Source organism: Pollachius pollachius (genome assembly GCF_949987615.1).
Source record: "Pollachius pollachius genome assembly, chromosome: 7".
NCBI classification, from domain to species: domain Eukaryota; kingdom Metazoa; phylum Chordata; class Actinopteri; order Gadiformes; family Gadidae; genus Pollachius; species Pollachius pollachius.
Window position 1 is genome coordinate 5,539,507 of NC_136940.1, and position 23,933 is coordinate 5,563,439.

The 23,933-nt window shown below is 46.9% G+C and overlaps 2 protein-coding genes across 2 annotated transcripts in view; one reads left to right on the forward strand and one right to left on the reverse strand.

Annotated features, from left to right (window-relative positions):
* The window catches only part of psmd1 (proteasome 26S subunit, non-ATPase 1), a 36,492-nt gene extending 30,885 nt beyond the window's left edge, over nt 1-5,607 (forward strand). The window contains exons 22-25 of the mRNA XM_079739661.1: nt 751-837; nt 2,452-2,667; nt 3,072-3,245; nt 5,364-5,607. Of these exons, the coding sequence (XP_079595787.1) occupies nt 751-837; nt 2,452-2,667; nt 3,072-3,221 (453 nt within the window). The 3' untranslated portion in view covers nt 3,222-3,245; nt 5,364-5,607. The remainder of the gene's footprint in view (nt 1-750; nt 838-2,451; nt 2,668-3,071; nt 3,246-5,363) is intronic.
* Nucleotides 5,608-12,558: 6,951 nt separating this feature from the next.
* Nucleotides 12,559-23,933, reverse strand: part of LOC307077995 (arf-GAP with coiled-coil, ANK repeat and PH domain-containing protein 2-like) — a 48,315-nt gene continuing 36,940 nt past the window's right edge. The window contains exons 17-24 of the mRNA XM_079739525.1: nt 23,614-23,816; nt 22,597-22,689; nt 21,624-21,716; nt 20,787-21,019; nt 19,997-20,106; nt 19,556-19,666; nt 18,999-19,057; nt 12,559-14,677 (exon numbers count right to left, since the gene is read on the reverse strand). Coding sequence (XP_079595651.1) covers nt 14,568-14,677; nt 18,999-19,057; nt 19,556-19,666; nt 19,997-20,106; nt 20,787-21,019; nt 21,624-21,716; nt 22,597-22,689; nt 23,614-23,816 — 1,012 coding nt within the window. The 3' untranslated portion in view covers nt 12,559-14,567. The remainder of the gene's footprint in view (nt 14,678-18,998; nt 19,058-19,555; nt 19,667-19,996; nt 20,107-20,786; nt 21,020-21,623; nt 21,717-22,596; nt 22,690-23,613; nt 23,817-23,933) is intronic.

Consider the following 23,933-nt stretch of genomic DNA (forward strand, 5'->3'; position numbering starts at 1 on the left):
CTTCACTGGCCCCCGGGGCCCAGTACCAGGCTCCACTGGACGCGGGTTAGTCGTGTTTACATGGGTCCGAGCAGACGTGGCCCACGGTGCTAGTGGTGGTAGAGTAAATGTTTGTGTGTACTTTATTTTGTAAGGATTGGTGCTGCGTGCGAGTGATTTTTATTTAAATGGTATTTATTTACTCTTCCGGGGCTGGCAGTTCCTCTGGGGATTATTTGACAATTAAAGATTGCTTTCAGGCGTGGGGCTGGGAGAGATGTTGTGTTCCGCTGTTTATCTGAGTTCAAGAGGATGTGAGCCTGGACTGTGGTGATTTGATTGATTTTAAAGGCTTGCATTGTGATAACTTCTTTGGTGTGTCTCTCTCTCTCGTGTGTGTGTGTGTGTGTGTGTCACTCTCTGTGTCTCTTTCCCTTTCTCTTTCTCTCCTTCCCTCTCTCGCCCTGTCTCTCCCTCCCTCCCTCCCTCCCTCCCTCCCTCCCTCCGTGTGTGTGTGTGTCTCTCTCTCTCTGTGTCTCTTTCCGTTTCTCTTTCTCTCCTTTCCTCTCTCGCCCTGTCTCTCTCTCTCCCTCCCTCTCTGTGTCTCCCTCCCTCCCTGTGTGTGTGTGTGTGTGTGTGTGTGTGTGTGTGTGTCTCTCTCTCTGTCTCTTTCCCTTTCTCTTTCTCTCCTTCCCTCTCTCGCCCTGTCTCTCTCTCTCCCTCCCTCTCTGTGTCTCTCTCTCTCTCCCTCTCTCTCTTTCTCTATGCCAGGTCTCCACCGCCGTTCTCTCCATCACAGCCAAGGCCAAGAAGAAGGAAAAGGAGAAGAAGGAAAAGGAGGAAGAGAAGATGGAAGTGGTGAGTCTGAAACCCTGAACCCTCCTTGAGGAGCAGTCCTCCCGGGCTGGCTGCGGAACTCTTGGGGCTGAGCGGGGAAGTCGATCATAAAGCCAGATAATAAACCCTGGGCAGACGTTTCACGTGTCACGGAAGCTGAACAAACAGACAGGTCCAGCGGGGCGTGAAGCGCTTTCAAGTCCCGGGCCGGCGCTCGTACTTTCATAGGTTCTCCAATCCCATCATGGGTTTACTTAACGGAACATCATTCCGCACCATGACAGCGGGTAGAGTCAACAGATAGACCCCAGTTACTGGGTCAGTGGAGTCCACCCGTCACCAGGGAGTCAAACTCCAGTTTCACCGTACGCACGTCTAGAAATGGATACCGTGCAGCGAAAATGAAATTGGTTCTTCCAGTACTAGTAATAGTTTTGGTTTCCCGTAGGGATAAAAGATCTGCGCTGGCAAAAGCTTGAGCGCATCGCAGTGACTAGAAGCAATCAATTGCGGCAATATTGAAATGGCTCACAAGTACCGGAGGCTTAAGCTCAGCGGAAATAAACACTCGGTCGTTGACACGGATATCGTCTTTCCCTCGCTGACGTTTCTGGTGCCTGAGTGGCCAGATTTGAGCTCAAACCGTTGCTTAGTTCTTAGAGCCTTCTTGGTCGGTGCTTTCTACACATGTTCTCTCACACACACACACCAACGCGCACATTTGACCTCTCCCGTATGTCTGACTGTTCGCCCCCACCCCCTGTATCAACAGATCAATATCGTGGTCCACTTGCTATCGCTTTCACTGGGTTGTCCCGTTAGTATTTGCCACCACCACCACGCTGCATTGCCTTGGCAAGTCTCTCTCTCTCGCTACCTCTCTCTCTCGCTACCTCTCTCTCGCTACCTCTCTCTGTGGTCTTGAGAGACAGGACTGTGGATGGGTCCGGTTCAAGGCCCAGTCGTTCCAACACATATGCTGGGGTCATCGGGTGCGGCAGCCAGGTTCAGCTGATCTAGATGTAGCCCGAACGGATGCAAGCGCGATTGCATTATCCTTAATGAGGAGTTGTTTGTTTTAAGGATGGTTCAATCACTAATGTCTGTTGTATTGGGTATTGTGGAGAGCTTGGTCCATGAGGCAGCTTAGTCTGAGCCTCTAGCGCCTCACACGCACTCGCACGTCCCCCATTCACGTCGGCTCACTGCAAATCACAGAAACGGTCTGCGTCCCAACCCGAGACATTTACGGCCCTTAGATCTCCCAATGGAAAACCGATGTGTCTACTCAAGGGAGCGAGGTGATTCACCAGCGCTGCCGTGAAAACATGGTATTCCAGAGGAGAGTGTCCCCGGGAAAGGGTTTCACGGCCGCGGCTTCAGCTGCCTTCCACATGCTGGCTCATAATGACAGATTTGAAAAGCGTAGAAAAAACAGGTACAAGCTGTACTCGTTTACTTGTAAAATAAGATATTGACCCAAAGACAACTCTTGCAAAGGGAAGGTTAAAAAAGGGGAAAAGGGAAGGGTAAAAACCGTCCAGTTGACACCAGGAAGGTGCCAGTCAGATCGGCGCCGGCCATGTTGGGCCGGGCGCTGACGGGTGCGGCCTGTGTGTGTTTCTGGTGTTTCAGGAGGTCCAGGAGGCTGACAAGGAGAAGAAGGACGAGAAGAAGGACGACGAGAAGGAGAAGGAAAAGGAGAAGGAGAAGGAAAAGGAGAAGGAAAAGGAGAAGAAGAAGGAGCCAGAGCCCAGCTTCCAGCTCCTGGAGAACCCCGCCAGGGTGATGCCGGCCCAGCTCAAAGTCCTGATCATGCCAGACACCTGCCGCTACCAGCCCTTCAAACCGGTACCGCAAAACACTTCCATCTGCGCGTCCCCGTCTGCGCCCTTTGTTTACCCCTGTCTCTCTTGTTTATGTGCGTTTGTCAATATATTTGTTTTGGAGTGTGGTTGGATTCTTTTTGTATATATTTTTTTTTTTATAAACTTTCTTTTCAGATTTTCAGATATACTTAAAATACAAAAAAGTGAAAACACTAAACCGACCCATCCCCGTCCTCCTCCTACCTTACAAAAATAAATCAAAACCAACAATAGGTCACACTGGTCGGAGGTTCCTCAGTGCCGACCCAAACCCATCCGTCAGCCCGGGCGGAGGGCTTTGGGTTCACCGGGGGAAGTGGCGCCCGCCGGGAACTCGCCTCTCATTGGTCGTCTGTCTCTTCCCCCCCCCCCCCCCCCCCCCCCCAGCTGCACACGGGCGGCATCATCATCATGAAGGACACCAGTGAGGAGGAGGAGGAGGAGCTGGTGGAGGCGGTCTCCGCCCACGGACCCAAGATCGAGGAGGAGGAGCTGGAGCCAGAAGCCCCGGAGCCCTTCGAGTACATCGACGAGTAGGGGCCCGCGCCGGGGCCCGTGAAGGTACCGCGCCGGAGCCCAGCTCCATCAACACGATAGAATGCCCTTCATTGTCAGTGCAACGAAATCGGAGAGCGTCTCCGTTAAGGTGCCTCATTAGTCATTCACGGTCAATGCACACACACCCATACACAGAAGTGGGCTATCGTGGGCTGCATCATTCTACATCATGAGCCTGGGGTCTTTGGTCCGTGCTGATCTCTTCACCGGCGATGGCTGTGGTTTTGCAGCACTTTGAGCGGCCTGCTTATCAGTCCCTCCAGAAAAAACGTCATTATGCGATCGCATAATTCAACGCATAATCAGCCATAAGTCTGCATGTTTATGCGGGGGCCGCGTTTTTTCAAATATGCCGCACTTTCACCGCATAAATTGCCGATTTCCGCGCAAAATATGCGGGCCTTGCATGATTTCATAATCCCCGCATTTTCGTTTCAAAAAAGTCACGTATATCTTAGCAGAAAGTTGAAAAATGTTGCGTTTACTTCACACAAGAGCAGCCATTTCCGCCTGTTGCCATGGGAACGTTATGAAGTGACGTAATTACGCGACGTGAACGCCTTCGAAAAGCTGCATTTTTCGCAAGTTCCCGCATTTTTTCGCAAGTTCCCGCAATTTTTGCAACTTCCCGCAATTTCATCGCAGAAAATTGCATAAATATGCCGCACATTTCATCGCATTCTTTAAGAAAACGTGCCGCATAATCAAGGATTTTTGGCCGCAACAATCACAAAAAAATGCCGTATTTTTCTGGAGGGACTGTACTTATGTATGAAACGGGCTCATTCATGTAATACTAGACTACATGAATGTAGTCTAGTATTATTGGCTTCTATGTGTACTCCAGTATCCCTCTCCGTCCTGCTTCTGCTGTTGCAGAGGTGCTACTGCCCTGCACCTATCTCCTCTTCAAACCAGTCATCTCTGTATTTAACGTCCGTCCAGACGCGTTGACGGTAGAGCGAAGCTCTCCTGCCACTGGCTGTCTTAATGCTGCGCCGCGTCACTTCTCTCCCTGCATTCTCTCTCTGAGACACATGTTCAGTGTCTAATGAATACAACCACAGCGGAGTCAACAAGGCAATGTTATCATCTCTGAATCACTTTCGGGGAATAAAAAAAAAAGTGAATGCAGAATAAATATTTGTATGTTTAATAATCTGCCTCAGCGAAATGGGGAGTATCGTATTGCATGAGTAGGTCACGAAGCTAACCTTGCTAGCCGAGCTGGTCTCTGTTGCTCACCCATGTTAGCCCTAGCCTGCCCCTCCCCGGCGTGACCTAGCCCCATCTGATCCATCACTCATTTGGGGAATGTAAACGGAGGCTCCTGCATCCAGACAGCAGCTCCCAGGGCACGGCCACCTGCTGCACTTAGCGCTGGTAGCTCTGCATCAGCTGGGAGCTCACCTCCCATGTAGCCTTTAGTGACGAGACGGATGGGGTGTCGACTTCCAAATTAGGTCTTGCTTACACCGTACGTCTTGCCTTTATTAAATGCAGGAGCTCCAAGGCGAATTAAACAATTGAGACTAGGCTTGTTGTAAAACACATGGTGCTGGTGTTTATTTCTTTTAAAGCACTTGCCGGGTATATCTCGGTGCCAACAAGGACCAACGGGCGTAGCGTAGACCAAGAGATACTGCAACGTTTCCAGTGTTTACCTAGAGGTAGTTGGTTTACAGACGGTGGGAGGCTGTGTCATCTAGACCTAGTTTAGACTGCGTCTAGATAAAACGCAGATGGATTGCGGCTGCATCTGCCCATACACATGCACCTCAAGATGCGCATCTTCAGCTCTATTCAGATCCGACTTGACTTCCTCCACTCAGTATGCAAATACCTCCCCCCCAACCCCCCACCCATTCAATCAAAACAATCTGCTTCCCCAACCAGCTCTGCTCCAAACAAGTTAGCTGGCTTGCTGGAGATGGGTTTTCAACTGATTCGGTTGCACTGAAATATGGCCACATCCCACTTTTTCATATGTATAGGAAGAAACCCATTGAGTGGGTCAAAGAGCTGAACCACCAACCATCTGTGGTGCTGGGTGAAATGTCCCTCATCCATGCTGTTATTTTGAAGGAAAGGAACTCACTCCTTTTCCTCTCCGTTCCTCAGGTGGTGTTCCCATGCGTCCGATGATGGGAGAGGCCAGCATGTGTACCCTTACCCCCCTCTGTTCTCCTCGGTTCATCGATCCTCCATACCTCCCCCACCACCACCACCACCAACAACATTTCCTCCTCTTTTACACGTTCCTCCTTTGTCCTGTTCTGCTTAGTCGGGCAGGGAACATTTTACATTATGTTGCGCAAAAATGGTTTAATTTTCTGTCACTGCAATAAAAAATATCTTTATTGGAGATTTCAGTGTTTTTGTTTATTAACCCTTCTTTTATACATCGAGGTGGATAGAAGCATATGATTAACCAGTTGTAGATGGTATAAGTTTGCCTGTTGGTTACTCAGCATCTTGTTTCAAACTAAAATGCAACTGAATTGTCGTCAAGAACCAGTGCTTTACTTTTACTAAACTGGGGTTGATAACATGGCATTCATAGGTTCATGTTACAAAATGCATTGCCTTTTCCAAGTGTTAACTTGCACTAAATTCAAAGATTAGCCTAAACCTCGGCATTGTCCTGCGAGTCCACCCAGACTATTCGTAAGACACCATACCTGTTGTGGTGGAAGGTAGACTCACCAGTCATCTAGCCATCATGTCAATTCTAGGTGTGGTTTGCCGTCTGCACCTTTTTGGGTCGTTTTCCGGGAACCTTGGCCACAGGGTCCTGATGAGAGTAGCCTAGAAGGAGAAGCCACTAAACCAAAGATAGACCAAGGGCCATACCTTTTATACCTTTTCAAAAATCAATTAAACAAAAAAACGTTTCTATCTACAAATACAGGCCACAGTCAGGTTTGAACCCAGAACCGTATACTGAAAAGAAGCCTCAGCGCTTGTCAATGAGCCTTCTTCTCAGCCTGTCTCTGGCTGAGATCATCACCTCTTTCTCTTCAGGGGCCAACATATGTTCATGAGTACGGTCTTCAATTCAAAATAATCAAGGTAAATAACTGCACTTACATCTGTGCATTAAGCTCAGAGCTAGTTTGTTTTAATTTATTTTTTGGTTCATATTGTTCCTGGAAAAAAAAGGTTCTCTGAATGTGAGGATATTTTTATCGCAGTACAAACATGGTAATCTATTGCGCCATTTGGTAACGTCTCCCCATTCATCAAATACTATGTACATTATGGCTAGAAATAGCTCACAGGTCTTGCCTCGCCCAATATTAGTCGTGGAGGAATGTAAAACAGGATATTTCCCCTGCAAACCTCTTCAACATTCCTCAACCTTTCTTCACGGTGGAGCAGAAGAAGTGGGGAAGAAGAGGATGCGTTGACTTAGACTGCGCTGAAGTGCATGTTGATGTCAGCCCATCATTCATGATTACCGCTCACCAGCTGAATCTTACATCCAGTGGGGCTGAATGGATCGCTCAAGTGGGCTCATGGGGAACTTTTAGTCTGCATCAGCCCCTCTATACTGTAGTGGGGGTCTATAAAATGTGCCAGTGTCGACGCTGCAGACAACCGTCCTGTGTCACAGCAGCACTTTCCTACCCTTGCAGTAACTGTGCTCACACGTGTGGCCCAGTCCCCGCCATCCACACGTACGCAGCGAGCCCTTTTGGCAGGACGAGATGTTTAGTTCCAGTGTCCCCACTCCCACCCCCAGCCCCCACACAATTCGTTATGCTTCTTTCTGTCAGAGCGAGATGAGAGATTGACCAAAACCCTGACTTAACTTCCCGTACGTCCTAATTCAGCAGCGACCTCGAGGGGCCTGCGGTTAGCTGCGTGTGTAGCTTCTGAATCATGGAGTCCATAAGAATGTACGTTTTTTCCAAAGACAATTTTTACCTTTTTTTTTTTTTTTTTTCCCATTCATCTTATTTAGAATGTCTCAAGTGCATTTTTAAGGAGGTGGTTTTATAACATTCTCACCTACTTTTTTTTAAGCAGTCCCACTTTTGGCCCAAGACTGATTCAGGAGCCATAATAGCTTGTAGCAGCCGGACCAATCAGAACTAAAGATATTACTCATAAAAGGCTGGATCAGATCACGGAGAAATGTATGATTTACTTTTTCAAGAATCCCGTTTTATCTTACATTCTTTCATGAGAATTGATCTAAGAAGATAGATGATTCTTCAAATATATTTTGGTGAATATAAGTTGTTCGTAACTCTCTAAGTAAATTAATCTTAGGGAAAAAACAGCTATCATTTTTTTGTTCTTGGGATACATTGTTGAACCTGCTCTTTTTCAGTTTATTCAAAAGCTGGCTAGTTAACTGTTGACCCTATTATCTATAATTATTTATTGATTCAACATGTCTTGTTATTCTGGAGTATATTTAGCCAATTTGCATTGTTAAGTGACAAGTTCAAGCTACTTTAAACGGGTCTATTTATTTATATTTACATAATGCTCATTAGAGTCTAGGATGAGTTGACTGAGAATACTTCTACGTGACTATCGGCTGTTGTTACAGGAGCAGGACTGGGTTGACCTTTGTGATGCTCTGTTCAACTTCTGCTTTTTAGGAAGTCACAAACCAAGTAGTCAGCCCCCATAACCCTAATCGTTTGATCTACATATCCATACAAGGCGAAACCCAAAAAAAAAAAATCCCTCTGGTTTGTCCAGAGAGGCACACTGACAGCTTCACACCGGCGGTAGACTGGTTCCCTCACCGTCAGTGAACCTGGCGGGCCGCTCAGCCCCAATCCGGGGGGGCATTGGGGCTGAGGTGGCGGTGGTGAAGGTGCGGGCTGACAGATGGAGAACGGTTCCGTGTGTGCCGTTGCCCGTGTGGTCTATGGAACCAACAAAGAGCGAGTTACCGTCGATGAAAGAACCGCGGTTCAGCCGCTCTGTTGATGTTGTGCTTGAGCAGCAAACAGGCCAGACGATCCAGGCTGATGTTGACCAGGGCAGGCAATCCGGACTGTCTGCCCCAGACTGTTTTTTTTATCCCTTTCAGTCGAGGGTTATGGACCATCGAGTGATGTGTTTGCAGGGTCGTGATGGAGCTCTGGCCCGGGACAGAGCTTTCTTCCTTCCCTTGACTGGAGTTCACATGACACAGAGACGGGAGAATTGTGCTTTTTGGGCCCCGCTTTCCTTCGGACCGTCATGTGTTTCCTGCTATTCCACAGCCTCCCCAAAAGATAGAGGACCTCCCAAGTGGGACGCTATTTACTTTATTTTCAAAGGAAAATAAAGTCTTCCCGAAGGCAGATTTCAAGCATATACCTCGTTAAACATTCGAACATTAACGTTTTCATGGATGGAACGCACAAAAGGACGATAGTGTTTGGACAAGGTGTTGATGTGGCTCTTAAGACATAACATACATTCCACCATTACTCAGATGGTTGGCCAGACATTTGAGGCTTACGGGAACAGCCCGGTCCATACTCTTGTTTTGAATATGAATACCAAGAAGGGATGTATGAGGTGAGCGTTGCTCCTTTTGAAATCATGCTTGGTTTCAAAAAGCTGGTGGGCAAAACGTTTCCTCAAGGATCGGCAAAATTGACTCGTGCTCTTACTAAACACGGTAATATCCGTTGTTTTTTGGAAGGATGATTCATCATTTTCCAAGGTTTGGTCAGCCTCATCATGCTCGAGTTGTGGACGTGGCTGGTGAATGTACAGTAACGTATTTTGGATGTAGGTTTTGTTTCACACGTTGGTTTGTTGAAGGGGAAATCCGTGTTATTGAGAAACACAACTCTTTGGTCGGGTAAATTGGCTTGAATTTGAATGAAGATTGTCTGCTCACACGCAAGGTCGCTCTCCCATGTTCGGCGGGGCCAGGGATTAGCCCTGATTGCGGTCCTCCTCTGAAACATAAGTGGCAGCTCTTTCTCAGTAGCTCTGCGGGTGCAGCCTACAGGGAGAGGGGGAAGAACTAGGATGTTCTACAGTCAGGGACATAGCTAGCCCCTCAGCAACAGCAGACATATAGTCCCCCCCCCCCCCCCCCCCCCCCCCCCCCCGCGGCACACCTGTCTCTCTCTGCAATCACTGGCGTCCATCACTAGCCCTGGACATGTAGAATTTGCCCGCTAAGATTTAGAACCCTATTCAAACTCCCTGACTAAGCTCCTTTCCGCTGGTGAATGATCATCTCCTTGAAGCCCTCTGTGCTCTCTGTCAGAGTGGTTGAATTCAAGTGAGGAGGAGTGAGAGAGTCATCCGCGATGGGGGCAGCTGGGCGAGATAAAGTGAGGTATTTCCCCCCCTGCAAGCAGTCTGGCTTAGTGGTTCACAGAGAGAAACACTGTTAAGAAGCAGCATGGTTGCTAAGAGGTTGCTTATAGGCTGCTTAGAGGTGACATGTTCAGCACAAGACAGAACTTCATGGGCCTCATGTAACTTTTGAGTCGGTAAACAATGAATATCTCCTTTCTTGTCCGAAGCGCTCTTGTGCAAGCATTACTTGTTCTTTAATTAGGCCTGAAAGCAACACCGGAAATCATGATTTCTCTTCAAAGAGCATTCCAGACGCATCAGGAGAGAATCATCTTTCTCGGCAATAGCCAAGACGTAACTCCCTGCCGGCCATGTACAGTAACTGACCCTTACGCAACGAAAGGCCAGAAACAGGAATCAGTGATCAATGGAGTAATAAACTAAAGAGCTGTCCAACAGAAACGCTGCCGTTCCACCCTTACTGTTCCACAGCTGTCCCTAGAACAAGCCTCCGTGTTCCGTGGGTCCAGGAACAGCTGGGGAGCAGGCCTGGTTCTGGATCGAGGCGGGGTGCCTGTCTTGAAGGCGGACGGCTTTCAACACCGGCCCATTCTAGGGAAGCCGCGATGACGTAATTACCAGATATGGAATGAAGATCAAGGCTGTTGTGTGTGTGTGCGCGTGTGTGCTTTCGAAGGAGTGGGTTTATGAGTGTTAGTCTTCAGTTTATCCTGTTGACGCCTTGTGTTGTAACAGTCATTCAAAGACAAAAAGGTCCTGGTTTAAACTATCAGACAGATGCCAAGACTGTCACTAGGCAACTTTGCATAAGAAATCACATACTCATAAGCGTGTGTGTGTGTGTGCGTGCGTACGTGCGTGCGCGCGCGCGTGTGTTTGTGTTTTTTGGGGAAGAGGATGACACCATTTTAACACACTGACTCCCAACCCTCGGGGGTTGAGTCAGAATGAGGTGCGGAGGAAGAATGCGGACAAAATGAGAGCCAGTGCCTCTCTTCATTCATTATGTGCGTTCAGAGCCAAACAGTTTGGATTCCACACACAACGCCTGTTCCAGAAGGTGAAACCAGAGCCCCTTGTGCGAGCAGCACGGCTACCACCGCCACGCCCCCCCTAGCTGCTCGGGTGTTTAAAGCGCCGCTAGCTCCTTCCAGATCCGCCGGTTCGAGTGTAGCTTTTCTCTCCTTCCATCTGAAGTGTCTCAAAGTTATCAGCCGGCTCCCAGCTCTCTAACATGAGATGGAGGGCTGCAGGTGGGTTTGATGAGGAACAGCGGTGCGGTCTGTTGGGAATACATATTTTGGCGCTTTTTGAGCACAATTGAGCAACTTTGTCGTTGTGGGGGTGGGGGTCAATTTACCAGCAGAGCTCCATCCCTAGCGGAACTAAAACGGCTGAACTTAAACGAGTAACTTACACATACATTGTACTGCCTTCTTGGATGACTTCATGATTTATTAATGTGAATATGAATATATAATACATAGATATATTAATTCTTTAAACTGAAATAAGAGGAAAGAGGTCAGTTCAATTGAGTTAGGAGCATGTCCTCCTCGACGCGATGGGGAGAGCGCTCTGATGGCAGCGGCGGCTGCAGTCTGGAGCCGCTGGCAGGCGCAGTGTTCCGTGGCGGCAGTTGGATGCCGCGGTCCAGAGCGCCGCTCCTTAATGGACCGCGGCCTCTCACTGTTTTCTGCACATAGCGTTTTTATTGAGGAAAACCTCTCCAGCTGCGATCCTCCGTTTCTCTACAGGGGAGCGGACCGCAGACTTCCTGGAACAAGCCCGGTGGCCGGTCCCCGGGGGCCCTTTGAGCCAGGCATCGCCGCTTGACACGTTGCCGTGCGTTAGGTTGAAAGCTATGCCTGCGTGCCCTCGACCGAGTTTTCGCTTCAGGGCCCTTTTTTGTGAATAGGCAGGCCTCAAAAGATGACGCCTAGTCGGTTATGTTAGCTTCAAATATTTACAATAATCATTATTATTATGAATATAGCATATTTGTATGACTATAGCATACCTATGTTTTTTAAAACAACTTGATGTTATTCTTAATCTTTTAAGCAATACGCAACATATACATCAACATTACAATACAATCTTTCTGTAAATTAGATTATATAGGCTGCTTTTATCCGCATTGTCTTATAAAACTGTTCGTAAGTGCATACATAAGTATGGGTGGCCCCTGGGGGAGTGCGACCCCTAACCCTGATAGTGCCGAGGTAGACAGGACATAACTAAAGCATAAAATACCTACCAAATGAAAGTTACATTCAAGTTATTCACACGGGAATATTTCCATTTTTTCTTTTTCCACTTAGACTTTTTGTTGTGAAAAGGGTCTTGGAAGGTGCATACTTTATGTGTCATGTGTTTGCCAAAAACACAATTTTATAGTGTATGAACTGTATATCTCATTATATTTTTCTCAATTTAAATGGAATTAGCACTACATAAATCAACTATTTCGTAATTTATTATAGATAATAATCAATTGTATTCCAAATTAAATAGCAGATGGTTTGGCTTATTAATGAGATAATGGAATATTTTCTGGAGTATAAACCTTTGGTTTAGAAAAGACTGAAGAGTCAAGTATGACAGAGCTTAACTTTTTAACTAAAGTAACTAGGCCTCTACCAGAAGCCTCATAATTCATTTTGTGTACCAGGTCTAGTTCAATATAAGAGAGAAAAAACTGAAAGACATTACAGCTGACATAAATGTTTGTGCTTGAATGCTTCACCACAAATGAACTCTTGTCACAAGTAATATTTTAAATGCTCATGTGCACAGTAGGGATAAGTGTGTCTCTTAATCTTAAAACTCATAAACTGATATTTTTACACCAATTAGCCCATTTATTGGGAAGCGTGGGTCATAAAATTGCCATTGTTTATTATGCATTGGCCAATAAAATTGGACATTACGGTTTGCCAGCATCTTTAAATGTTTTGCAAGAAAATCCAACACAATGATTGGTGCAGCCAGAACATTGGTAAATGTTCTGGCTGCCATCAGTTGGCAGATTTTGATTCTGTTATCCAGGGAATGGACAAAAGTAGCTTTTAATTAAACTTTTAATGAATGAGTCGATTCTTTGTCTTAAATTTAAGTTGCAATTATAGTTTATATAAAACCACAGCTGCCAATGAAACCATATGTTTAAGAGGTACAAAAATACACAGACAGATTCAGGGTTTATAATTAATCTTCATAATTTGGAGAATATGAATTAAAGTCTTAAGATATTACAGTTGAGATAAACATGTGCATTGGTATAGACAGGCAATACAAAATAAACTACGGATACTGGTTGATACAGAGGACAGCATTTACAAAAGCCTTTTTTTAATGATTCCAGTACCACTGCTTTTTCCTCCTTTCTCTTACGTGCACAAAAGCATCTCTACAAAATGTACAATATCTTCTTGACCCCAGGATTCACTGGAAGAAGATTAACTTCACTGCACACAAAATCATACTCCTGCCATTGAAACAAGTCGAGACATTGAAAGCTCTATAAATTAAGTACAGAAATATTTAACCTACAAAATAAAAGTAATCAAAACTAAGATAATTTGCCATGTGGGTTTATCTGAAGATTCTGTTAGGCTGGTCACGATACGCTTTAAATCATTAGATCGAAACAAATGTTCTGCGTGTCAACTCGGTCACATGTCCGATAAAATAATTCTCACAACTACCCAAAAAATAGAAGAATCTAACCTTCAAAGGTTTAGCGTTTTAGGTTTTTTTTTAGATTATTGAGCTGCCACCTGATTTTCCACACCGCGAAAACCCCTTCCCGTACAGAAAGTCAACACCCAGAAATGATTAATTTTTCCATATGCTTTTAGCAATACTTTCCAGGCGTATGTTGGAGGAACACACTTCAGTACCTAGCGCACGCACTGGATACATCACAGGACATCAGTGTCCGGAATTGCTCCCCTCGTGAAATGAGCATCTCATTCCTCTATTGAATGAGCGCAATCATCTTCCGATAACAGAGAGCATTTGGTTTGATAACACAACCCCAGCTTCATTACCACAAGCTCCCACAACACCAGAGGTGTGAAAAGAGACAAATAGAAAATCGTTTAGTGAAACATTTGGAAAAATAACTAAAGCGTATAATATATAAAAGCGATGAATAAAATGACTTAAAAGATGAGATTCCTTTTTTTTCTCGTACAGACGAGACCCATGAATAAAACGTTGATATGATGACCGCATTGTTTCATACTAGTCTCACCGGGGCAGTTGGTAAACATCAGTGGTTTTGGACGATTTTTCACAGATTTGTGCAAATACTCTACGTTATATAATTCCTCCGGTCCACACACATGCCGGCCAGAAGCCCATTCATCTCTCTGCGTCAAAAAATCACATAAATGATACAGCATGTGGTTTTCTGTGTGCCTCTCCAGCCAACTCTATTACATAGTGCAATGATTCAGCAAAGACAAATCGTCGGTCTATTGGGCACATTCATCATTATATCACAAACCATCTAACCTAGGGTAAACTCATCCTAACACCATCGTCCGTATTGTTCCCGGGAAACGCCATCTGTGGATCATCAGGAGTCAAACGTCCCTCCTCGACTGGCTGCGACGCGAGAGCCTTGAAGGCACCTGGCCGTCCGGAACACCGCCTTGTGTCAGTCCCATTGGATGGATCTCCTGAAAAGGCTGTGGACGCTGTACCATTCGTTTACAGAGTAGAGTAGAAAATATAGATCCGAGAGGCAGTATGTCCTCCTGGACAACACAAGCCGCATGGACCGTCATGAGGTGAACCACCGGTACTGTTCACTGAAGCCTTGGATCCTTGAAGCCATGAAGCCTTGAGCCTGAAGGAAGAAACAAAATGACCGTCCACCTGTCGCCATTCGATAATGACGACGATGATGATGATGATGATGAGGAGGGGGGGGGGGGCGGGTGTCAGACCACCGCGGTGCTGTGTGGCTCGCCGTGAGCATGGCAGCCCCCCCACCGCAGTTGGAGGCCGACGGGGTGGCTACGGGCCGGGCCTGGGCGTGTTGTACTGCTGGTAGCGGTTGAGCAGCTCTGGGTCGTTGGAGGCCATCTGGGTGAAGTCCTGGAAAATATCCTGGTAAGTCTCATCACCTGCCAGGGGAAAATAAACACGCGCTGTAAACAACTTGAAACCTCTCCTCAAGAAGCACACAGGGACAGCGCATGGGACACGGGAGCTACCACTACCGCACAAAACCTTGTGTTGTGCTTGTTAGCGATGCAGGGTGAATCACTGCCAATACAACAAGCAAAGGATAGAAAGTGGCTTTTCTGGAGCTCACTTCGACTAGGACACAGGCATGCTATGCACTGTTCTTAACGGCGATTAAAAATACACTGCAGGGGACAACACGAGTATCAAAACCACCCAGACATAGGATAAAAGTCAATCGGTACTGTTCTGGCCTTCGGTGTTGCCATGGCAATCTTACCGTTGAAAAGGCCCCTGCTCTAATAGCCATGCAGGTTCACAGCATTAGTATGTGTCAGTAGTGTCGTGTGTCATTGTTGGAGAAAGAAGGAAAAAGAAGGTTGGGCCATACCTCTCTTTGAGGGCAGCGGCATGGCTCGAAACAAACAAAGAGAGAAACACTGACGGGGAGGAGAAGAGAGAACAGGACAAGCAGCCGGCAACGCTCGGAGGAAAACAAGCGTCAGAAAGCAGTTTGTTACCAGAGTCACGGAATCAGAAAGAAAAGACAAGGCACACAGAGGAGAGTTTTTGTTAACAACTGTATTATGTTTTTTAAAGTGCAGCGGGGTTTTTTTTATGTACAAAACTACAGTTGCCTTGGCCATGGCTGCCGTGAATAAACAAAGAGAACGTAAGAGAAAATAAAAGAAAGGCACACACTTTAAGGAGAGGCGTGAGGAGAGAGGAGTGAACCACCGGTCACAGGGTAGTGAGTGAGACAGAAGTGTATCGTCGGTTAATTGAGTGTTATACTTAGAAAAAGGAAAAACAAACGAGTACCGTTCTGTTGCAGAAGTAAACATGTGAAAACGTGGACCCGATGTACAATGTCCTTCTCTTGCCACCCACCCACCCACCCACCCACCCACCCACCCACCCACCCACCCACCACACACACACACACACACACACACACACACACACACACACACACACACACACACACACACACACACACACACACACACACACACACACACACACAGTATCCAGTGGCTGTAAATGCTCAGGATTAAAAAAAACAAACAAAAAAAACAGCCTTTGTTTAAAAGATGAAAACAAATACAACAACTCAGTTTTGGGGGCCTTCTGGTAACTTCACTTTCTATAAACCCCTTGCTCTTGCATCAGTACATGTTGCGTCACCCCCTTAATTCAGGTAAGACATCGACATGGCGTTCGGCTGATTGGGGGGGCTGATTGCGAGGCCGTCTCTCAGAGGAAGACTAGGGATAGCTTGATTAGGGGAAGCAAGGCTAATCTTTCCGTATGGAAAAAAAAACGAGGTGAAGAGGATCCTTCTGCAAAGCACACAGCGCTCCCGCCTGAACCCAGCTATCGGCGCTACCTGTTGGCCTTAAAGGTCCCCCTTCGCTCGGCTCAAGCAGCCCTCTATGCCCGTGTGTGTGTCGGAGTCTCGATTCATCGTGTGACATGCTGGTTCGCCCAAGTATCTTTTGAAAGACAAGCCAATCGAGCAGGTCCGATTGAGCAACATGTGTTGTGTATTGTTCTAGATTGAAATGGTTTATCCAATAGGTCTTAATGTTTATCCAATTGATTCGTACAAGTTCAATAAAGTTGGCTTGTAAACATCCACTTAAATAAGCAGTAAACTTTGGTTGTTGTATTTAAAAGCAAAACAATAAACATGGGACCTTTAAGGCACTAACGGTCAGAATAGTTCCCATTTCACATTAAAACAACCACATCACATACAGGTTTATATGCAGACCCCCTGGTCTCTTCAACACTCGACAGGAAGTGTCACAAGAGAGACTGGTACTACTTCCTGAACATCATTTTACCGAATGGATAGCTGCCTACAGAATACAACATTTAACATTTGGTGAAAGGTACTCCATTTCAACTAAAACAGTGTATTATTACGTTTCTTTCCACCACGAAGACTTAACAGTAAACCAGCTGTTTTGACCAATAGGCCCAGAGTGCACTTCAAATCATCTTCGGTAACAACAGAACATATAGGGAGTTTCACCAGCCCCCTCTTGTGGTCGATTCAGGTAAGTGCAAGAGCAACAGACGTCCAACTCATGTCGCCATTGACAAGGTACTTTGACCCAACACACATATTTGGGGCTGGTGCTAAAACTTCCTTTCCAAGTTCTGACAACATCAACATTACACATTTAGACCAGGGACACAATTAGTAAGCATATTGGTTAAATCAAAGTGCCTTTGTCCCAAATGAAACAACCAACAGTGTTTAGGGGTATGGCTAATCATAGGGTACAGGTGATGGAATAGGGGTTCATTCAGTCCGTAGTTCTTGAACGTCTTTGTGAACCATTTAGTTACGTTTTTTTCTCTGTAAAGCCACCAACCAATTGAGATAAAGGATTGCATAAACTATCAGGTTGATTCTCTCTAAGTCTCTACATGGCTAGAAATGACATTTTCTATTGCACTTAATGGAGGTGTCTGGACTTAAATGTGGACTTAAGTCTGACTCCTTTTTCTTCTTCAAAACAAAAAAAGAAACCATGACATTTTACAATTCTGGGGGACCTCATGCCTTAGGCCTATTAGCAGATACAACTTTTACCAGGCTGACTTAACAATCTCATACACAGCCCTCACAATGGATCAACACAACACGGTAACACACATAAGGACCCTTACAAGATGCAACACACAACCTTCTTAACTCTCACTCTTGTGCAAAGTGTGTCCCGAGACACACAGGAAATACATTGCCCCTGCCACAGTCTCTCGCCCGCTCTGCCCCTGACAGAATATATAGATATACTGTATATACACGCAGTTTACAACAGTTATTTATGCTTACACGGTTTCTGGGATTATCAATACATATTCAGTAGTTTAAAATAGATCTTTTTTTTTTTCTCTCGTGACGACATCACGGGGATACGCATAGTTTTGGAGATATGGTCGGTGCGGCACAAAAAAAAAACGAAAACGTTAAACATGAGTTGCTGAAAATCGAACCGCACGACCACTTTAAAAGAAAGAAGACCAGATATTTGCATACCTGTTGGAAAGGAATGTGCATAAATAAGTCTCTGAGGTCTGCAGATTGCATCGAGAGAGTGACATAACGCTCACGTCTTTAAAAATCCTAAGTCATTCAATAGTAAGGAATATTGCCAGATAGACAGATGTATCCTCAGGAGGTGTTGGTGTCTCTGTTGGCAGTTAGCTGGTAACCTGGATAGTTTGCTTTTGAATGACATTATGACTTAACAGGTGACAGGTATTTGATGTCCCACACACTCCTCTCCAATACTCTTAACAGCCATAAGACGTAGTTCTCCAAAACATTGTTCATCCATTTTTCTCCCTTTTATATAAAATATATTTAGTCCATGTATCTACCATCATGGTTACAGGAGTACATTTTCTAACCTATCATCCAGGGTACAATGAATGCATTGTGCATTCGACCTCTCAAATACAAGAGGTTTCACTTTGAAAACAATGATTTGGGGATTTATTCTATCTTGATGAGGGGATGGCTTATCCCCCTGGCAACATGAGCTGAGCCTGGCAACTGTCTCAAGTGCTAACACACACACACACACACACACACACACACACACACACACACACACACACACACACACACACACACACACACACACACACACACACACACACACACACACACACACAGAGAGAGAACCCAGCGTCAGGCTGGATGTGGCGTATGAGACACAGGATGAAAACACACAGTAGAGGAGAGTGAGACCAGACCACAGTACAAACTCACTGTCTCGCTTTTCAAACCTTACAGCAGCAGCACGTTGTAACAGCAGAACAGTTCTCTGTTTCATCATGAGTCGAATAATCTACTTATTAAACGGCAGACACTAAGACAGCAGTTGTCCATTCTGATTGGCTAACCATTGTGTCAACAACATTGGATTTTGGCCAATCAAATGCGATTGATGCCGCCTCTCTTTCTGGTTAGATTCTAGTGTTTGGGAGTTTCACCCCCCACCCAATCACAAGAGCTGCACTCACCTCTGAAACGTGTCTGTTGTGTTGTGTTGTGTAGTATACGTGAGTGTGTGCATGCGTGTTTGCTTCGGATGCATGTGTGTGTGTGTGTGTGTGCGCGTGTGTGGTTGCGCTCTTGCATGTGCGACGCCTAGGGTCGGTCGAGCTGCAGGCTAATGAACTCCTGCATGCACTTCCTGTACTGCATCTCGGTGGGGCTGTGGGAGGGGTATTGACCTGCGGGACTGTAGCCCTCCGCCTCTCGCATCTCCTCGTTCATCTTGGCCAGCCGCAGCCTGTGGGGGAGGGGGGGGGGAAGCACAGTGTCGGTCACGATGACATGGGACTAGGTTCAACCGTGGGTCAGTGATTCCCAACCTGGGTTCCGCGCACCCTAAAGGGCTGCGTGAGCAGGGTCCAGGGGGAATGAAGTTTTCTTTGCTACACTCAAACAAACCAAAAGAAAATTAAACAATTGAAATGTTCCTACTCGTTGAATTTGTTGAATAACGGTCATATCGGTTGAGAGACCAATACGATTTTCGCCTAAACCCTTAAGCCACCAAAATATTGATAATGATACTAAAGGATAATGGCATAATGTTAGCTAAAAGGAAAACATTTGAAGCTTGATGGTACCGAAGATGGGGTATCTGAGTGGTTGAGTGTGGGGGGTACTTAAGACCAAAGAGGTCGGGAAACACTGCCGTGTACTGATGGAGTCAGTGACGGTAAACCGAGGCCTTGACACAGACACAACTTATTCAAAGTGAGTACATGAACACGGTGCTTACAGGGTGACGATGTCGGCGTTGGCGGCCTCCACGGCCATGGACAGAGGGGTCTTCTCCTCCATGTCTGCCGCGTTTTGATTGGCTCCTCGTTTCAGGAATAAACAAACCTGTCTGGATTGAAGCAACAAGGAGGGGGGGGGTGGTCAATACAGTGGTAGAGTACTAGGTAGTTCATTAGTCGTAGAGCATAGTAGTTATATAGAGCATGGTTATACTTAAAGTACAGTAATTGTAAATTGATACATAAAACAAAATACCCTTCATTACCGTTGAGTTATAAATACTATATTTATGAGTATTGGCCTTATTTCGCAGTAGTAAATATTCCTTGGCTTATAGAAAATGAACTGATTAGATTGGGTTTATGAACATGGATGAATGATGGTCAGTGGTTTGGTTCCTAGTGAACCTTCTGAAGGGAGGGGGGCAGGCATCTCTCACCCCGTGTGACCCAGGATGGTGGCGTGGTGGAGGGGGGCCCGCCCCTGGGCGTCCTGCTGGTTCACGTTGGCTGCGTTCTGGAGCAGGAACTCACAGGTGACCAGCGACCCCTGCAGGCGAAAACCAGTATTACCCCATTACAGTCCCCCAATGGAAATCAGCCCACGTGACTTTGATTCACATGACCCAACGTTAAATTAGTTTACACAAGTATCTTTTTTAACAAAGCATGCAGGTGTTTCTCATGGCAATTCCTTTATGGGACATTGCGTCTGGATAAGATGAGGCTTCTAAGTGCAAAAAAGCATGCTATCGTTGTAGAAAGTAACCTATGTAAGCATACATCTGTCTCCTATCTGGCAGAATGAGTTTACAGTTTCCCAGAGCCTTTTAACACAGCCTCACCCCATCTCTGCAATGCAAAATTCCTTACAACAACGGAGGGAGATGTTTACCTAAAGGCCAGAGGCCCTTGCATCATGGCCAATATGTGCAAACTCTTATTTGTTTGTGGTCGGCAGTTAGGACCGGCAGTTATGAATGGTATGTATTGACCAGCGGATACTGAGCCCACCCCCTTTTGTTGAATTAACTACTGGCCATTAGTGATAAAATACAGTGGGGCTAGATAATAAATAAGAAAGCAAAGATAGAAACAGTGAAAAACATGCAGATATTCCATAACACGTGAGCTCTTTGAATGGCCTCATCCTTAATTCACCCAAAATTTATCGGCCCATCTCTCTAAACCAGTCTTTCAAAGTAAAAGCCTCCCTACGCTGTGGCTCACCCCCTGCACGGCCATGATGAGCGGCGTGCGCTTCTGGTCCTCCGTGTTCACCCAGTTGACGGGGGCCCCGTGGGCCAGGGCCTCGGCCATGTCGGGCAGGCTGCAGGCCCCCGCCGCCCAGTACAGCTGCAGGCCCGCGCTGCAGTCCTTGGGCTCGTAGAACACCGGCTCCCTGCAGGGCGAGGCGGGGGGCAGCACCGCAGGCATGGCCATGGGAGGGGCCTCCGGGGGATCTGGGGGAAGCACAGGAGGTCATCGTGATTGGGGAGTCACGCCCCCCCCCCCTCTCTCGCTCTCTTGTGTAAGCCACTCCCCCTGGTCAGAATCTGATTTGGCGGGGGTGTTGCCAGGACGTTTGATTGACACTGTGAGCGTGTCAATCCTGTTACAGTCTGTATTTCGGTAACCAGGTAACTGAAAGAAAACTGTTGCTCACAGGTAACTCGTGCAGCAGCATGCGTTGGCAATTTGAGTCCATATTTAAAACAGAACTTTGTGCCTTAAAGTTGAGATTTGGATCAGGATCAAAAAATCGTGCAAGTCTTGCAATACGGTGAGTCATTATGTAACAAATATGCAGCACCGTTTTATAAAGTCATTAATATGCTGGAGCTACGAGTACACTTGAGAATCATACTACAACAGTTTACGCTTCTGAGCAGATGGGACATCCAAACAGTGCTGCTGTTTATCTGGTTCATCAGATGCTTTACAACACAAACATGAACCCTGATTACCCTGGGTTCAGTTTAATGATCAACAGGTCCATCAACACAAAGCTATTGATCAGTTCCTCCCTGAGACGTCTGTGTGAGTGTTTGGTGAGAGCGTGCCAACCTGTGTCTGCCAGGCTGTTAGTAGAGGGTGTGTCAGCCAGCATCTCCCTGCTGCCATCGGCGCTGTTCTGAATGCCGCTGTCTGCACTTCTGACTGCGAAACAACACAACAGCCGCGGTCACTACCGGCAAGACGTGTTCTGGAGAAAGCAAGCTCTAAAAAAAATATTAGGAACTCCTTTGGTCTAATATTTTCGTGTCACCAAAGGCAAGACGTTTAGTTGAAGTCTGTTTTGTTTTGGTTCGGCTTTTGTTGCTTCGGGTCCTAAGGGCTGATTATGGTTCCACCTCGACGCAACGCAAGGGGGTTTACGGACCCATGACGTCCATGCGGACCCTCCTTGCGTCCACGGCAAGGGCATGACGTGCGCCTCCCAAACATTTTAACCTTGCGTGGAGGCGCAAGGTTAGCAGCAAGGGCTGTGATTGGTCCGCTCACTCAAACCCGACGCAGAACCAAAACAGGTTCACGACTGCGTCGAAGCGTCTGCGTGCTCATTGCGTTGCAACGACGTGGAACCATAATCAGCTTTTCAGCCGCCAGTTTCAGATCTTTCTCCCAATTTCAGACTCTGAAACCCGGTGACATCAGAGCGTTCCTAATATTTTGAACCGAGCGCCACCCCGTGTCAAACCCCAAACCCTTCACCGCCTCTTCAGCAGCTGAGGCAGGCTCCCTGCAAAACACCAAACGTATGACACAACAACAGCCCGGACGACCGCACATGAACCACAATGACTGAGGTGAGAGCGCCCCCGGCGCAGAGCGGATGGTACGCTCCACACTGGGACCGACGGGAGGGGAATGGCCCATCGGAGGTCCTGAAAGGAAGGGGGTGGAGGGGTGGGTTTGGATGGGATGTTAGTCGACAGCCCCGAGCAGTGAGTAAAAATGGAAAGATGAGCGAGGAAGAGGCGGAGGCGTAGGGATGGGGGGGGGGGGGGTGTCGAAACATCAAGCTTTCAGTACTTACTGTTCCTCAGCTTGGAGGAAGTGTCAAAGTAGGAGAATAGCGAGTCGAGTTCGTCGGCACAGAAGAGAGAGTCACGACGGCCACTGGCTCCAACTACGCAAAGGATGGGGGAAGGTCGGGGGTCAAAGGGCCGAGGGGATGAGGTTACAGGTGTTGGGGGGGGGGGGGGGTGGGGGGGTTAGAGGAAGGCAGGGATGAAGAGGGGGTTAGACGGAAAGCGCAGGGCAGCCAGAGAACAGACAGAGGTAGAGATTGAAGAAGACAAGGATTGAGAGGAGGGAACGGAGAGAGAGAGAAAGAGAGAGAAAAAGAGAGCAGGAAGGGTGAAGCACAGGAAGTTAGTCTAGGAGCTCAGCTATACTCAAGGAGACAAAAAGCATGAGGCCACAGGAGACAGAGGGTGTTGCGATGTTCTTTTGAATAAAAGCAACATCTCCATTACAACAACCGTTTCCTGAATGGAAACCAGGGACACCAATCCTCTGTACTTCTGAGGACCTTCAACGTGTGTTTGTGTGTGTGTCGTGGGAATGGTCGACTGAAACAATAGCAAAAGGCAAACAATCAACCATGTGTGAAAAGCACAATAACACATTGGCAGGCCACAATTCTATCTCTTGTGGATGTCTATTTTAATTGACATTTTCCAGTAGTGGTTGTTGTTTTCCACTTTTGTTTTTCATTTAAAAAGCAAAAGGGCTTTGAAGTGCAAGACTCAGCTTCATAATAATAGCAATTATACTAATAATACATCTAGCAACCAAGCAAGCATAAAACAACACAACAAACAACTATGAGACACTTTAAAGTGTGAGTGTTTACCGGCTACAAATAAGAAGCAAGTACAACTACCAACCTGCCTACCCATTCTCCAGGCTCGACCCTTTGACCCCTGACCCAGACGATATCACGGTTTCTAGAAACCTCCGTCGGGTCGGCCTCTCAACCCCGCACACCCGACTCCGGATCGGCCGTCATCTCTAGCTTAAAAAAAAAAAAAAAAGCCCGTGAACTGACCCGACTTTCCCGAGGCGCTGGAGGCGGGCCTCAGCTTGGGGGTGGGGGGGGGAGGACGGGGGGGAAGACGGTCGTTGGTGCTGCTCAGCCTCTTCTCCTGCTTGCTGAGGGCCACCACTTTGGTGCGGAGCTCCTCGTCCGACGGCCGCCGCACGAACCGCCGGTCCACGTACTTGGCCTTGATGTAGGCCTCGATGTCCAGCCTGTGGGCCGGGGGGGAGGTCAGTTGCACAGCTTTCCCTTGGGCCGCGCTGAGCTGTCTGCTGTGGCACCGTCCACTCCCCGTTTGGGATTTAAGAAACTACCCGCTTATCTTTTGA